General features: G+C 41.3%; 1 protein-coding gene across 7 annotated transcripts in view; it reads right to left on the bottom strand.

The window, feature by feature from the left end:
* Nucleotides 1–1,101: 1,101 nt before the first annotated feature.
* Nucleotides 1,102–17,436, bottom strand: part of MATCAP2 (microtubule associated tyrosine carboxypeptidase 2) — a 29,182-nt gene continuing 12,847 nt past the window's right edge. For 2 of the 7 annotated variants that reach the window (XM_075056831.1, XM_075056878.1), the window contains 5 exons: nucleotides 11,993–12,136; nucleotides 9,746–9,878; nucleotides 8,239–8,544; nucleotides 7,614–7,711; nucleotides 1,102–3,182 (listed from right to left, as the gene is read on the bottom strand). In XM_075056831.1, coding sequence (XP_074912932.1) covers nucleotides 3,021–3,182; nucleotides 7,614–7,711; nucleotides 8,239–8,544; nucleotides 9,746–9,878; nucleotides 11,993–12,136 — 843 coding nt within the window. In that variant the 3' untranslated portion in view covers nucleotides 1,102–3,020. The other 5 variants (XR_012654313.1, XM_075056839.1, XM_075056871.1 and 2 more) reach the window with 5 other exon arrangements.

Raw genomic sequence — 17,436 nt, 5'->3', positions numbered from 1 at the left:
CTTTTAAAATTGGTCTGGTGAAACGGGGAGGCTTTTCCAGTGTTGACTAGGTTTCTGTACAGGAGTCACGTAGAAGTAGCGAGACATGGATACACAGCAAAGCAACTGAACCAGACTGCTAGGAAAGCCTGTCATCATCATTGGCATCATGAACTGTGTAGTGACATGAGCTCACGTCCACTGCTGTCCGTACACTTTATTACAGAACTGTGGTATCATGACTTAGTAACCAGCCTCTTCACAGTGGGGAAAAAAAAATTCAGGAAAATTTACAAAAGCTACACTTCAAAATTTGAAACACTTTTGCAAAGGACGAAGAATGAATCTGATGCCAAAACGAGAAGCTGACAGCTTCATCTATTGCTAAAGTATTACTTTGATACCGACCACTTCCAGACTCCAACCCTTACACAAGGCAAATCTATTTCTAGAATAACGAAGAACAGAAGTTCAGTGGCACCTACTGCTTTGAAGAAAATGTGATGCAGGTTTTTGAGTAAAGCAGAAAGGCTGTAGTAGCGTTTAGGGCTACAGAGTGGTAAGAGTCAACTGGCTGTTGGATGACAGGCTGTAGGCATGGTATTTTGTGGCAAAGCAGGGTGACTAGCACAGCCTCCTGATTTCAAGGACACGTTATGTACATACACTTAGGTTATAAGATGTTACTACTGGGGGAGGAGGAAAAGCACTTTGCTTATGTAGAAGTCACTGAAGGAAGGCAGGGATCTCTCCTGTGAGAAAAAAATCAGTTCTGAAAATCAGTTTCAGACTGAAAAATCAGTCCCTTTCATAAAGGACTGGCCCCTTTGCATACCCCTGGGTCAGCAAAGTGAGCCAGATTCTTCCATGGTGTAGCTCAAACGATCTCTGCCCGATTCACTCCAAAGACAGCTTTTGACTGCAGTCTTTGACTCTACCTCAGCCATGTGTGGCTTCCCTCCTGCTTCTGGCAAAGGAGCCAAAACCTGGAGCATGTGGGTGCGTGACTGCAAATGGTTCCTGTGAGGCTGCTGCAACACGGTGTCTAGTCAGCACAGCTCTAAAACAAAGCTGGGCAGGCGAAGTTACCACTGATCAAACTAGACAGCCTGAAGGGGGAAGGAGAGAAAAAGGGCTTTTATTTCAGCATACAGAGGCTGAAAGGCTTTCAGCTCATGAACAATACTGACAATACAAAATTAAGGCTGCTGTGAGCAGTTCTTTGTCCCTGCCTTGAAAATAACCAAATTTAGTAAATTTATGCTTGTTGAGTGCATTTTCTTTTTTGAAGCAGTCAGCCAGCCAGCCACTGCAAACACACCTGCGATACCATGTAAAAAGCAGCTGTGTTTATGGAATTATTCAAAACCCTTCAGACCTCTTAGCCAACTGAGAGCTTTCCTCACAGATTTTCCTATGGATCATAAAATGTGTTCTCAAGACTTTGCTGTCACGGCTGGTAATGTCCTGGGTGTAAAATAAGGTGGGAGGGTTATTCCATCCGTTTCATTAAAGAACAGGATAAGCAGGGAAGGAGAGATACCAGGGCTCGGGTCCATGCAAATGTGGTGTGGAGGAAACCTTGGGTCCATCTACTCGCCTTATCCAATGCCAGGCCTGTTACCAGTGGGCCAAGGCAGAAGGGGAAGAAATGGAAGAAGTCCTGTCCAAGGCTCTCGCTAGTTCCTGCCCAGCCTCTCCTACCATAGCTGCTTCCTGGGATTTCAGAGGAGCCCTGGTAAAATGCTAGCTACTAAAACAAAACCCTTTGTCAGAATGCTTACAGGTGCAAAACTCAATTTGCATCAATAATTCCCTAATACTCTGGAATCAGAAAATGTAGTTTATGTAGTAAGTCCTCCTGTGTCTTCTAAGCTATTTATCATGTGACTAGCCGTGCCTTACAGTAAGGTGCTTTCTTTTCTTGGCTCTGGATGTAGCACTGGCAGTTAAAACAGAGGTAAGGTTGCTTCAGAGTGGTGCAGCACTTCTGTTGGAACACAGGAGTAGGGCATTTGTGAGTCGTCTTTCCCCCCATTCACATCTTGTTTCTTCAATGATCTCTGCAAGCTTGAGCTTGCTGTAGCATGGAGGTACTGCTCAAAAAGTTGACTTGACCCTCTGTAGGCTAAGGTGACCCAGAGAAGAATTGGGTGTTGCCTGCTGTGCTGAATCATGTCCCTGTGTTCCTGAATTTATTTAAAACATATAAGTAATGAAATCACAGTTCTGCCTGATCCTTCTTCTAAAACACTGCCATATTGAACTTCCCAGGCATGCTATGCTTGTCCTCAAGAGGGAGACCCTTTCCAGAACTCAGCTGCCTGAAACATGTACTATACAGATAAAGATGTGGAACAGTGTAACTTTTTGAGGGATAACGGGGGATAACTTTGCTACCTGCTTACAGTCATTAAAACAGCAATAGCTATCTCTTTTTTTTTTTTTTTTTAAATGCTAAGTCTTCCAGTAAAAAAAACCCAAAACTTTTTATAGCATTACAGACCTTCAATCCTATGGCACAAAGACCTGCTTCTGTGCACTGTGTTTTTAAACTTTCTTTTTTCATTGTAATGATGACCAAATGGGAAAGAGTAATGCAGACAGCGATGTAGCATAATCTACAGCGGTTCTATCACTATGAACCATGAAAGCTATAAACAAAGACAGGGAAAACACAAGTGAACTAAGGGGAATTTCTCCCCTTTCTCCTTTTCTCCACCTCTAAACCTGGGTGGGAAAAGGCAGTATCTTACAAAAGCCAGTGTCAAGCACCATACCTAGCATACAAAACAGAGTGAATGATTGGACAGATCATTGCAAAGTAATTCCTAAGCCACGTTTTGAAAAATGCATAACCCCTTTAAAAAATAATCAGTATACAATCACAATGCAAAAGGAACATAAAGGGGCTTTTTTGGAATTTCACATATTCTGGCCACCCTTCCCTCCTGCCCCACCCTTCATAAATCCATTTTTGCATGCTCTGGGAAGTCCAGTTCTACATCCTCACAGAGTAAGTGAATGGTGGGCTAATACTGTTAATTTATGAGATCCTGGAGCTCCTCATCAGTCAGCTCATTGACTTCCATGATCTTTTCCAAGTGCTCCATATACCGGGCATGGTCTTGCAAAAAGTGTGGTACCCTCATGTTCTCGATCACAGCTAATCCTTTGAGGCGGTCCACATCCTCATACGAGATCTGTAAGGAAGACATGGATTAATTTCCCACTATAGTCCTGTTACTTCTCTGCTGTGGCTCTAAATTCTCTCTTGTTGATGAGAAAAAATTTCAGAGCTGGAGGATTTAAAAGCTTGTGAGAGTCCTTTGAAAACACAAGTAACTGTACCTCACTGGAAGATGCAAAAAAAATGTGATTTTTAGCAAATGCCTCCATACTTCCCAATTCTGCTTTTGATTCAGTCAGTGAACAGACTCACAGGAACCTGAATGAGAATGACCTACAGCAGCTTCAGGAATAGAGAGGGAAAGGATGGAGCACTTGTGAGTCTTCGAGTCTCTCCTCAAAGAGGTGGAAAGATTGACATGAGAATGGAAAAAACACTGTGCCTAAGATTGAGGAACCAGAAAGGGAGTGCAGGACAGGCATGGCACAGGCTCCAGCTTTGGGAAAGGCATGGTGCCAGCTGAACTGAACTCTGATGTTTTCATTTTCACTAGGTTTTCATTAGCTTATGCAAAGCTAAATTAAAATGCACCTCTAGTAATTAACTGCAGCATGGACAACTTAAGCATCCCAATTTTTTTTTTTTTCCCAATCAATAGCAGGGCAGAGATTGGGTTTGCCTCTTGGCATCAGAGCCTTCTGGGTATAGGTGTGACACTCTCAAATGTTTTCCAGCTACTACAAGGCCTACTACTTGTTTTCTAATGAAAGCCGAGATTTTTCTCCATAGTCTTATCGTTCTATGAGCTAGGACTTCAAGTCTTGAGTTCACAGTAGCTCAGGGTGCTATGAATGACAGTCCAGAAAGGATGAATGCTTTGGCTGTGCAATAGCTAGACAAGCTGCTCTGCAAGCACAGAACAGGACTCCTTGGGCAGCTGTCCAGCATGATGAAATTTATGTGGTTGCTGCTTTGTCTCCAGGCTGCGTGTTCTGGGCACCCTACAGACAGAAGCATATGTACTGGCAAAACCCACGAGCCTGGCTGTGCATACTAACTGGCACATCCTATTTCCTCACAGCAGGTTTGTGCCAGGTGGCTTGAGAATGGAGCCTGCTCCTTCCAACCTTTTTACCCCGTGTTTCTTCTAAGGAGCTGAGCACTGCACGGTCAGGGTTCCCTGGAAACAGCCTGCCCTCTTTGCAGGTGATGGTTTCTATTTGGGAAAGATTAAAGTGAGCACGAATGATCCACCAATGTGTAAGGGACATGGAAGGGCTCTCTGGAAAGATAGGACTATGTAATCCAGATTGCTAAACCTGATCCGTAGATGCAGTCAGAGATAGGTGCATATCTTGCTGAGGATAATGGGAACAAAGTCCACAAAAAGAATGAATTTGCAGCTGGGTACATGTGTGCTTTTCTAGCTGCAATGACAAGATGCATCCTGATTAAAAAAACGAACATACACCCATGCCGAGGCTTATTCAAGTCACTGAGATACTGCTGTTTGAAGATGGTGTGACATTACACCTGATTAACGTATTTAGAAGTAGATACAGAGGAGCTATACAAAATCATACCATCTCCTCTCAGTCTGGAGACACAGCACCAAATGAGATTAAATACTGACCTTCCTTCCTGTCCCAGCTTGAAATTCTACCTCTTTTCCTCTCAAACAAAGGAAAGAAAAAGGACCCTTTCCCCCCTTGTATTTATTTTCAGGGTTTTCTGTTACTGCTGCAACCAAGAAATAAGTATCTGTGATCTGAGGTATGGTTTGAATGGGATGTATTTCCCCAGTCCTTGCAATTGCAAAAAAATGACAAAAGTTGACATGTTGAGGAGATCAAAAACATAATCTCATCCTACTGCAGCAACAGGTTGTCTTCCTTACTACATGTAATTAAAATCATTGTACTAGGTAAAAAAGACTGAGGCTAAACCAGGCTTACTTAGGCTGTTTGTAATGTGTTCACATTCTTGGGAAACACAATAGTAGGTGACAGTTTGCTGCTTTTGCTTTTTAAAACTCTGGTAGTTATGCTATACTAAAGTGTACCAATATCTGCATTCTATTTCTCTTTAATATTACTTGCATGCAATTATTACATGAATGTTTTGCAGTGCTTCCCAAATTTGATTCTTTCCTGCAAAGTTTTAAAATTGCTCCTTCTAAAAAAGCATCTTTTCTCAGGCTTCAAGCTCTTTTCTTAGTCACTTCTAGGTACGCCTAAAAGCTTGCTTGTGTGCTGTTTCCACGCACCGCTCTCTTCTACACTGTAAGAAATGTCAGAAGCATCAGGAAGGCATGGCTGCCTCCATCAGCCAGATCTCTAGCACATTCACATCAGAAAGCAGTGCTCTGATTTTACAACTGTGTTAACTACCTACTAAAGCACAGAAGCAATTTGTTGTCAGCAATATAGGTGACTGCTTTTGTTTCCTATTGTGTTTATAACTTTATTGTGTTGGCAGTGAAAATATGTCCAAGGTAGGCATGCTAGGGAAGATGAGCTCACTTGTTACAATACAACACTGAGAATCTTCAAAAGGCAATGTAAATTTTCCCACTAAATGCTGGGCTTCCTTGTGTTTAAATCCTGTGCTTTTTCTTCTAACCTGAAAGATACTCCAGCCAAGCTTAATACTCCCTTTGGAACAACCTCATCCTATTCCGCCCTAAACAAACAAATCACCCTTTAGAGTGGCAATAAATGCATAATAACCACAGGCTAGATCTCAGTGCAAGTTTCATATTTCTCTACATTCACAGAACTTGTTTTTCCTGAGAGTATATGGGGATATTGGAGCAGGCCCAGTGAAGGGTCACTAAGATGATTAAGGCACTGGAGCATCTCTCCTACGAGGACAGGCTGAGAGAGCTGGGACTGTTCAGCCTGGAGATGAGAAGGCTCAGGGGGATCTTACCAGTGTGCATCAACGCCAATGGGAAGGAATGACAAGGGAGTCAGGCTCTTCTTAGCAGTGCCCACTGGCAGGGCAAGAGGCAATGGGCACCAGTTAAAATGCATAAAATTCAGTCTGAACACAAAACTTTTTTTTATGGTGAGGGTGGTAAAACACTGGCACAGGCTGCCCAGAGAGGTGGTAGAGTCTCCATCAGGAGAGATATTCAAAGCCAAACTGGATGTGGTCCTGGGCAACCTGCTCTAGTTGACCCTGCTTAAGCTTGGGGGTTGGACTAGATCATCTTGAGAGGACCCTACAGATCTCAACCAATCTGGGATGCTGACAGCAGGCACTGCTTTTATACACAAATTTCCAGTTTGATTGCAGAAGATGTGTGCAGCAAAAACACTCAGAGCAGACTTTAAGATCCCTTGATTTTAGAAGTTGTAAAGTCAAGCACTTTTAAATTATCATACTGCTAGAATTAAATTGCTTGTAGACCCTTAATGTGGATGCCTTGCCATGTAGATTATAGTGGACTCTGTAATTATATGAAGAATGACTTACTATGTTTTTGAAGTGGCTTGACAATCCTGTAGACTCCCTGAAGAGAGAAAGGGGTAAGGCAGTGCAGGAACAGTATGTGCTCAGTAGTTTAGCAGACAGAAGCTGTGTTGAGTTAACCAGGCTTAGAGCAAAAGGAAGTTTTAGAGAATAAAGTTAGAGACTTATTTGACAGTGCGATTTTATTTTCAGAGCTTCCTAACTTGGTTCAGTTACCTAAATAGCTCTGCTCACCAGTGTTTCTGACACTAATAGCAAAATTTCTTTAATGTAGACCAAAACCCTCTAGCATAATATGCCACTTCCCTTTATCATCCATTGATTGCGAAGTAGGCAGAAATGTTGGTATAACAGCTCTAAATGCAGGTATAACAACATAAATTTGGATGCTGGTTTATGTGAATATGAACCCTGCTTTATGAACTGTGGAAACTTAGCAATCCAAGGATCTGGTTCAGGAAGTGTGACAAAGTTTCTGCACGCTTTAGTATGATTTTGAGAACAAACAAGCAATGACAGTTAGAATGGACCTAAAATATGTTCTGTGAATATAGTAATACCATGTATTCTGGGGGAAAAAAACCAAACTTATATTTGAAAAACATCAGAGGTGCCACCAGGGAGAGAAATTTGAGATGAAAAACTCTTTGTGGTAGAAGGGGATGCATTAGCATCAAATGGTTAATTTTGTTTTCTACTAGGACCACCACCTCATCTAGCACCTGTCCCACTTGCCCACAGCGGTCCGTTGTACTGCAAGTCAGGCAGTACCCTGTAAAGGGAGGAAAGGAAAGTCTGAGAAATATGTCCATAAAATCTTAATCTGATAAGCAAGGAATAAGAAAAAGCTGGTAGAAATTTTTAGGACCTCAAAACATTTGTAACTTGCACTGTGTAATACAAGGTGCTATACAGAATAGAGATTTCTAGATCAAAGTAAAACAGAGCACAATGACTCATAGCTCTTTACAGGCAGGCTTGCTGAAATGATAAAACTGTAGCCTTTGGTAAGAATGAGTCCACTCACCTTTCCAAGGGCTGTCAGAAGATGGAAATCAATGGACTCCCTGTATCTCAGGATTCGGAGGATGCCATCCAAGTACACCTGATCCTTATTGAAGCAGCCTAAAAGGAATCAAGATACATCACACTCTATCAGGGTTTGTTCAAGGCATATTCTCAGAAGCCATTATGAGCAGAACAATTTTATTTTTAAAAAGTAGATATTTAAATCCCAGACTTTGAAAACTGTCCCAAAAACTAACTAGAAGGCTAAACCCACTAGCCAGAGAATGAAATCAGACACAGAAGACAGTGTCTGTAAATATCAACAGCAACATTACATCTCTTGTAATAAAAATTAAAGGAGGTCAAACTGTAAGTATGAACTTTTTCATCATTTTGCAATTTACATACCCACTCCCAACAAAAAAAAAAAAAATCCATTACTGATTCAGTTTGAAAGTCTCTTGGATGTACATTTTCAGCCCTCTTTTCAAGAGCAGAAATCCTGCTACCTCATTTCAGAAAGCACGGAGTCCCATTTGTCCCTTTTGCAAAGGTTTTACTGTGTGACATGATGAAGGAGCTCTGTATATGTTCTGAAAACCTCCCTGAAGTACAAAAATAGAGAAAACAAATAGGGAACCCACCTGGTTGTGATGTGTCAGTCCACCCTCTCTTAGCTCGTACGCAGTAATCCCACCTAGTATTGGGGTCCTTAACAAATTTCCCCACGTCCTGGAAAAGCTGACTGAAGGACATTTGGCTAGCCTGATACACTGTGTAGTAGAGCAGGGCAGCTCTCCAAAGAAAAGGGTCTTTGCGGAACAGGACACTGTGAATGCTTGCTAGCCCTTCTTCTGTAGGGTTGATTGGTTTTAACCCGTGTTTTCTACGTCCATTCCAGTTGCACCAAGGCTGGCTGTTGTTGTTAAAACCCCGAAAATAATGAGTTCCTGAAAAGAAAGGAATATGGGACTTAGAACAGTAGCATCTAATGATTTTTAAAAAATTATAAAATATGGAAGGAGATGCCCATTTCAGAACTCTGAACTGCTAGGACTGGGCACTGGGAGAAGTGCAAACTTTAGCCTTGTCTACAACAGAGAATTTTGTCAGAGCTAGATACATGGTGCAATTATTCACCTGCTGACTGCAAGTGGGACTTCTGAAAATGCGTAAGGAATACAAATGCCAGCAGGACTTGAGTTCTCAAATCTGTGGAAAGGAATTTTCAAAAGGGTCTTTCATGCTGAATGCCTTTAGCATAGGCTAGGCATTGTGAACAGAAGGAAGGAGAATCAAAGTAAGGAGGCAGAAATGTTGCCTCTTGAAGGTGATTAAACAGCCCTACTGCACCCTTGGAAGACGCTATATCCCTTTACAATGTGAGTAACAGTGGTTCAAGGCAATTGCAGGTCTTGTTCTTCAGTTGAAATTCAGGCACTAGCCAAGTTTATCCACTTTTGATGTACTTAATTAAAACAGATTCACTGAAAAGTTTGTAGAAATTTCGTACGGGGCTGGGCCAACCTTGTGTAATGCAAAATCAAGGCAATCTTACACCAGTTTAGGGGTTGCTGGGTAAATTATTCATACCTAAAGCATGCCTACATTTCCAAGCAGTGCAGCATAACAGAAGAAAATTTGTAAAGTGTAATGGCTGGTGCTGAGGTTGAACGGTCACACTATTTTCATTTCCCTTTTTTTACTCCAGACTAGCTGTAAATTGCTCTCATGAGCAAAATGTCCCTGAACAGTGACAGCACAGAAGGTATGCCCTGGAGCATAGCCTCTGGGCTAGCATCATCTGAAAGGGTTACACTTTGCCTGCTCCAAGGTTCCTCTGGCATGTGAACCTCAGTGCAGTAAATGGGACTAGCTGGTAGACTCACTTCAAAAGCTGGCTCCTGATCTGACCTAGAATGCTAATGTACATAAACCCTACAAATCCTCAAGTGGATTATCTTCCTTTTACTGCTTGCTGCACTGATAAATAGGTTTCTCTTTCCCTACAGCACACCTACAGCATAGGTTCTTTAGACAGGGGCATTCCTTCCTTCTGTATATGTGCAGTGCTTGGCCCATCATTGCAAAATAAGTAAGAATGCATGCAAGTACTCCCCTTTGCCTGAAGAACTGATGTCATGCTCATACCAATTTCATGTCTCAGCATCCCTTCCAGCCAGTGCTCTCGTGCAGTGGAGATATTGATAGTGAGAGTGGGGCGGCCATTCACCACTGTCATTGAGGCTCGAGATAGCAGGTCCTCCGTGAGATGGACCACAATCTGAAGATGAGAGAGTTCAGGTAGCAAAGACCTCTCTTCTCCCTCCTGTTCCTGCTTTTTCCTTTGGCCCTTCCATTATTTCACTTCTCTTTGGTCCCTTGCCCTTCACAACTCTTCCTTGCTACCAGCAATCACCTACGAGAGACACTTCTGACTCCACTGAGTTACCCCAGTCATCTGTGCTGCTGACAAAACCTCAGACTTTAGTAGGACTCAGCATGAGAGTTAAGATAGACAGCCATGAGACTGCAAAATTTAATATGGTAACACTGACTAGATTCAGGGGGCAGGGAGCAATCATATGCAGAGTAAATCATAGGAAATTCTGTTTTTTGAACTGTGTCTAATTATCTTGGTATTACTGAGAACTGAAAAATATTAGATAAGCACACATATGCTTAACTTTTTAGTTGCAATTCTAAAGCCACATGAATGAGAGGGGGAAGTACTGTGTACTTTGTTTCCTGATACATGATGCAGCCTTGAAATATTATTAAAATACTGGTATTGTTTTGTTTTATACAGGAATGTAGTTCTTGTTTTCATGTTTTCTCTTGGAAAATTGGTAATCAAAACCAAAATTGCCAGAGAAGGAAATTAATGCATATTGATATATTTTGTTATTTGAGTTTAAAAAGACTTTTTGAACAAGTGAGCGGGAGGGAGAAGGGAAACTCTCTTTGTTGAAGACTAAGTACCTTTCCCTCTTCATGTAATGCCTAAAGAAACAGTACTGCTTAGAAGAGTACAAAGGAGAGTACCTACAAGAGAGATCTTTTTTTTTAAATATCAAAGTTAACAGAAAAGGACCCAGGGATCAAAGGCATTAACGTGACACTTCCCTGTATTCAAAACCCACCATTCAGCTTCAAGTTCAACAGCAAACAATCAGTCCCATCAAATTTGTATTTAAGACACAGGAAAGATAGGTAAATCCCAAAGCATTTAGATTTAAAGCACAGGTACCACTTAGCTTTATTAACATCTCTTCAAGTGGAAAGAGTACTTTCATAATATTTTAGACCATACTAAGTATGATGTATTACCCCTATTTTTGCAGAAAAAGTAAAGCATTTCATTAAGAAGGACATGGGATGTTTGATGAGGGTGTAGGATCCTGCTTCCATGAAGACAAACCAAAACAATAATGAATGCAAAGGGAGATAAAGCACAGCAAAACCCAAAAATATAATTTTTTCTGCTTGCTCTAAACTGTAGTTTTATACCCTCACTCTTAGAAACACAAGTCTAGTATCAGTGTCAAATTATAGTCTCCCAAAAAGGTGTGACAAGTTTAACCGTTTCTCCTAATAATATTATGTTTACTAATTAAACCTAGTTTCTGGGAAACTAATTTTTGTCTCTTGAGCTCACATTCCAGACTCTTCTTGCTCATTGCCAGTGATCTCATCCAAGTCTTGGACTCTGTCAGCTGGTGTTTTCATTTGGAATAATTCTCTTTTTATACATTCAATTTCATCTGATTCTTCCAAGCAATTCTATGTAACTCAGTCAAACTGGACTTCTTAAATCCCGAATATAGGAAGTAAGATTTTCACACGGGGCTCTAAAAAATTAGCTGGTTAAAGTCAGGAAAAAACAGCACTCAAACCAACTCAACAAACCAACCTCTTTCAGACATTTTTATTCACTTATGTCACTTTCATTTGTGTTGCTTCTTATAAATCAGTCTCTTGGGCTGCTGCTTATTTTTCTTGGCCTTTTCTTAACTCTTTCCTTTGGTGTAAATAATCTGACACAAGAGAACGGATGGCAGAACTGATGAATAAATGGAAATGTGCTAGTCTCCAAGTAGCTGAAAAAAGGAGGGAAGGAAGGGTGTCGTTCTTGGGTACTCCCAAAAGAGGTGAGTTTAAGAACAAGCATATATGAATCAGAAAACAAGCTCAGAGGTGGCTGAAGCATTCACAAGGAATTTGCATCATTTCAATTGTTCAAAAATTAGACTGGGCACAGCCATGAGAAAAATATGATGCAAGGAATATTCTTGTAATTATGGAGGAAAGGCCTCCCAAATGGCTCCTCTGGTCCATCCATGGGTAATTTCTAAGATCTGCATAAATGTTTCTTTCCTGATCCATTGTATGACTTACCTCACCAAGACAGCCTTCTTTCACCATATATTTCCTGACGTGGTTCCAGATGCGACTTTTGGTCAGCAAGCTGCCTCCAGTGGCCTGTTCAAATTTTTCATAGCTTCCGTATTTCTGCAATGTCCGCTCCATAATGTTAATGGACTATAAAATACAAAAGCATAGCAAATATGAATGCAGTAAGACCCCTGTGTCAGACTGACGTGTATTCTCTCTCTCTCTCTCATTTTAATCTTCTTTTTTTACTCATTGGGAGTCACTATCAAACTGTAGTCATTAGATACAGGCTGACACACTTTGTAATCAATTTATACCATCTTCAGACATACCTTAATGCCAAAGTACTGAAAAAAAATTCTGATCAACTCATCTTGGACCCACATACATCAGCATGACACAGATGATTATCAGTCTAGTGAAATAATACCCATTTTCTCTTTAATTTTGGGAATGTTGTACAACTGCCTTGTAAATCAGACACAACAGGTCACAAGGACATTTGCAGTTTAAGTTGTCAGCATGTTTCTTTTTATGGCTTTCCAAAGAATTTTACAAAGATCAACTATTCCTGTCATCTTGCTTCATTTCTTGGTATTTTCTAACTTAGGAATCCTGAACCACGATTAAGCAGATGTGTAACTATAATTTTTATGGTAATATTTCTACTAAAAATGTCTCTTCACGACGAAATCCTCTGTACCATGGGTGTCTGCTTCAGAAAGGAGGAAAGAGAACAGGAACTTTATTGACAGAACTTTCATTTAAACCTTTCATTTATATCACAATACTTCTTTATAACCCCCCAAAATGAAGGAGGCATGTTTCTTTAGACAAATAAAGTGGCATCAACAATGCTCTTACACATTGCTGCTAGAAGAAGTCACTTGTGGGTGGAAAGCAGAGCACAATGCCTATAATGTGATCTGAACTCCGCATGTTGAAGATGTTACTGGTGGGGTGCAAAATGTTCATTCCCAGCAATCTACTCCCCAACATGTCATTTCACACCCTTAAAAGAAAATGTGGTATAGAATAACTTCTTGTCCAGCAATAGCCCAGCTACAGGGAATGGCTTTTTTCATAGATTATGGTAACAGAAGCTCCCAAGAATCTCACGGAGAAAAAAATATTACTGATATTACCTTAAAAAATGAATGTCCTTGCTAAGAAAATACCACTAATGATGAAGGTGGAAATCTCGCAGACTGAATCTCTTTTTACGTTGTACACTTATATCCATGCACAAAGCTGGTAAGATGGTTGTTGTTTCCAGTTATGTAATTCTGACGTTGTCAGATTGGCTTATTGTCCATAAAAATAGGATTAATTTTGTACCTCTCACAGCTACTAACAATCCTATTCTAATTTTTTTCAAGTCAAAACTAAGAAACCCTGAGTAATTGCTACTGAAAGCCATAAATGCTAGCTAGATGTATTCTTAAAGTTCTGCAGCTCTTTGATGAGAGAAATATCACTTACCTGAATGCCAGAGAAATACTGCACCTAATGTTTAGCATTTCTTTGTCTGTCTCTAATATTTGTTATTAAATTTGAAGGGCCTCCTGGTCAAATCTGAATTTCTTTTTCAAGAATGAAGAAAGCAGCATAAATTACTACCTTAACACAGATTAAAAGAAAAAAAAGGTTTAGCTTAAAGAAGGCTGTTGTTTTGGGGGGTTAAGCAGTCTAGAAGCAAAGAACCTACCTACTGTGTCTTACTGCTGTGATCTCTATTGCCACTGCACCTGAGTCTCCACAGTAAGTTTTTATTTACATGGAGAGCATTAATACTGAATCGGAAAGTCCAAGATCTATACCACTGGTTCTTCAGGGACAGCCCAGCAGCACTGCAGTATGTTACTCACAGAACTTGGCCAAAAAGTCAGTGCGCGTGGCCTCACAAGAATGGTAGAAAAAGGCTCGCCATAAAGCCACCCAGTGCTGTTACATGAACCCTGCCTCCTTTCACTGTCTCCTGTGCGGCCGAAACTCCCTAGCCACCATGCTAACTCCAGCAGTAGTTTCAGCCTTCACAGGGACTTGTACTGGACCCCCTGGGAGCCTGGCGACATTTGGCTGGTTCTCAGGATCTGGTCCATTTGGGCAGCTGTGCCCTTGCACTTGCTGAAGCTAGGAGTGAGAAGCAGTTCTTATGAAGAAAGGCACCAACAATGAACACATTCTTTTCTTTTTCAAGTTTTCTTTATAAGATTAGGCGTCAGGATGTCTGCAGAGAGGTATTACAAAAAGAGGAATGCTGTGCCACCACCTGAGGCACCGCAAATGATTTGGCTTTGCCTCTCCCTGTTACAACACTGCAACGAGCACACGTGGTGGCACAGCTCCATGCTGTGTGTTACACAGCCCCGCTTGGCACCAAAGGTAATTCCCAGGAGAATCAGTAGGCACCTTGCTGACCTTTGGCTCGATTGTTTGCAGAGAAAATAAATCCTACTGCTCCTAAAGACAAAAGGTAATAGGACTGCTGCTATGAAAACTGCAATGTCCTTCTGCAACTTAAATCATGTTTTTCAAGATGAATGTATTAAAAATAGAGGACACACCCTCATCTGGTGCAAACAGGGTAGCTCTGGCGTCATTTTGCTGACCCACTGCTGTAGGTATTTGACAGAGGTTCAGTGCTGTTATTTTTGCTGTTACTCCCATTAACTTATTGCACAGAAATATGAGTAAGGACAACTACACATCTGTACTGGTGACCTACGAGGTAAATGGGATTTTGGTGTCAAGTCTTAACATTGCTTGTCACCTAAAAATGACCTCAGATAAATGAAGCGAGGTTAGTGTCTAAGTATTAAAAAAAAGAATACGAGTCCCTCATGCAAGGCCTAATGTTTCTGGAGACTAATGACACTTTTTTCTAGCAAAATTTAGGATCAAGGGCTAGCTGTAAAGAACAAATCAGAGCAAAATCTAGTTCTTGTTTAATAGCTTGTATATTTTACCAAAGGATTTTTTCCTTTTTTTTTAAATTACATATGAATTTTTAACTTCTAAAAGCATTGGCTGTTTTATAAGTTTTTCAGTGTCTGCAAATGCTGAGGCATTTTCCTGCCTTACACAAAATCCTTGGTTAAAGAAGCAACCAAAAATTCCTGCCCCTATCCCAGGAAATTCATTCTCAGCCCGCAGTTCTGAGTAATTAATGATAACAGTTCTTCTGTTTCCTTTGCAAGGTGCCAGATCCTTAAGATACTTATGTTATCTACTAGTTGTTTGGTGTATCTGGTTTCTCTGAACAATTAATTAACTTCATTTGCTCACTCTGAAAGAAGTCATCTCTGAATTAACCTTCTGGCATGAAATTTGTCTTCACAACTTGTTCATATTAAATTTCAATTAAGTCTATTAGATTAAACACCCTAAGTACCCACTTAAATTCTTGGACACTTCAGTTTCTTTGAATGTGCACCAGTGATTTCCATTCCTAAAGAGACTTGCTGCCCAGCAGCACCACATTTCGTCTCCTGAACTTCTTCCTTTTCTCCCCATCTCTTCCTGTGGCCAATTTTGTCTCCCAGTAATAAATTCTGGAAAAAAATCATTATAATTAATAGCATTTTATAAAAATCACAGTGAGATGAAGAATTAAGATGCAACAGGGCTTACCAGAGAACCACAAACCCTGGAGGAGCTACACTATGCAGTGTCCCCCAAGCCCTCACTTTCTGAGATAGGCCTTTCTATGTTCAAATGTACAGTTGTACAGAATGGCAATTCCCCTCAAAAGTTTTCAGTAATATGATTTAAAACACAGTAGATCCTGTGGGCAGAAAGATTTGGCTTTAAATTCTCTGGAAGTTATTTACTGCAGGAACTGATGCAAGGATGGATGTTATTTTCAAAAGCCACCAGGATTTGGTCCTTTCCTTTTTAAGGGTTTTTAAGGCATCTTTCAGAAAGTATCCAGCACTCAGGCTATACCTCTCTACTAGTAAATCAAAGACAACCAGGATATTGGCTCAAGTGCTGGAAGGGGTCCATCCATTGAGCTGAACGGTTGGTTGGCCCCCAGGCACAGTGTTGCCTTAGGTGAACCAACAGTCCTCTCTCAGGCAACACCTGGCTATAGACAAAGGACCATGTGGCTGTTGGCTTCCCAACAGAAGTGGGAACAAGGTCACTACATTTTGATGCCCATCCCACCTCTCAGCAAACCAAACATCAGGTCCAGTTCAGTTTCACATCAAACAATGAAAAAAAGCTTTTCCAACAATGCGATGGCAAAGCCTTTGGATGGAGAAGAACAGGCAAGTGTGATTCACAGGCTGAAGGAAACCAATGAAGATAGCAAAAGATAAGAAGTAGGCTTGAAGAATAGCAAAGATACATTACGTACTTTCTGAAAAGAGTAGGATAAATCTAGAGTGCTGATCAAAGTCGAGCAGGGGTGGATGAGAGCAGGTTCGATGAAGCAGAGGACTGCCAAAACTGTTTGAGAGCAAGGCGGCAGTTTCTTCTCAATGTGAAAGCTCATAAAAATAAGGGTGTTTTGAGACAGGCTTGTAAACTTTATTAACCAGTTCTCTGTTTTGATGCTGTTTATAAAGACATTACTCCTATGAGATGCAGCATTACGTAGGTTTATTTGGTGGTGTTATCCCAGAGGACCCTCCTACCTTAGAGTGCAGGTATTTTCTAAAACCACCTCACCACAATAAACAGTGAAAAAACAAGCACTGAACGGGCGTTAAAACTTCCTGCTTGGCTGTATGTAACAGCAAATTCCCTGGAGCTGAGACCTACGCGTGCCAAGGGAGGCAGCACGAGTTTGGGAGTCAGGAAGCCCAAGTTCTAGCTCTGCCTGCCTGCCTGCAGGCACCCTCCTGAACTCTTCCTGGGCAGTTTAAAGCTTTTCCTAAATTGCTGTGAGACACTTTAATCAACAGCACAACATGAATAGAAGGTTTTCAGATACATCCCCCTGAAGAAGCACAGACCCACTCTGGCCTCTCCCATTTCAACCCGGCGCAGTGTTTGCAGCTTCAAAAGGAAGGGTGGGATAGTGAAGGGTGCTTCCTCTACCTTATGTGCCATGCTGAGTAACCTATATATCCTGGCAGTCCAGCCACCTCCAAATAGGTGTTGCAAGTTTGAACCCATGCATATTGAACCCATGCAGGTGTGACTCTGGAAGCACTGAAACAGGGACAGCCATCACACACACACACTGCCACCAGCACACAAATCTCTGGGGAGTGGCAGATCGCCCCAGCACTGAGATGGGCTCCATTGCCAGTGACGTCACTGGTTTTGACACTTCTTGTCACAAGCACCCTAGCTGGTGGTGGTTCCTGAGGGGAAAAGGTTTGGGATATTTTTGGATCCCAGGCATTGAATGCAACACGGAGCCCTTCATTTGGGGTTCTGCACCTGTCTCTGAGGTGACATGACTCAAAGTCAGGTGTTGCAAGAACTTGCTG

The sequence above is a fragment of the Buteo buteo genome, chromosome 2, assembly GCF_964188355.1.
Source record: "Buteo buteo chromosome 2, bButBut1.hap1.1, whole genome shotgun sequence".
NCBI lineage: Eukaryota > Metazoa > Chordata > Aves > Accipitriformes > Accipitridae > Buteo > Buteo buteo.
Note: the sequence above shows the minus strand (reverse complement) of the source record. Positions and strands in the feature narration are given on the sequence as shown.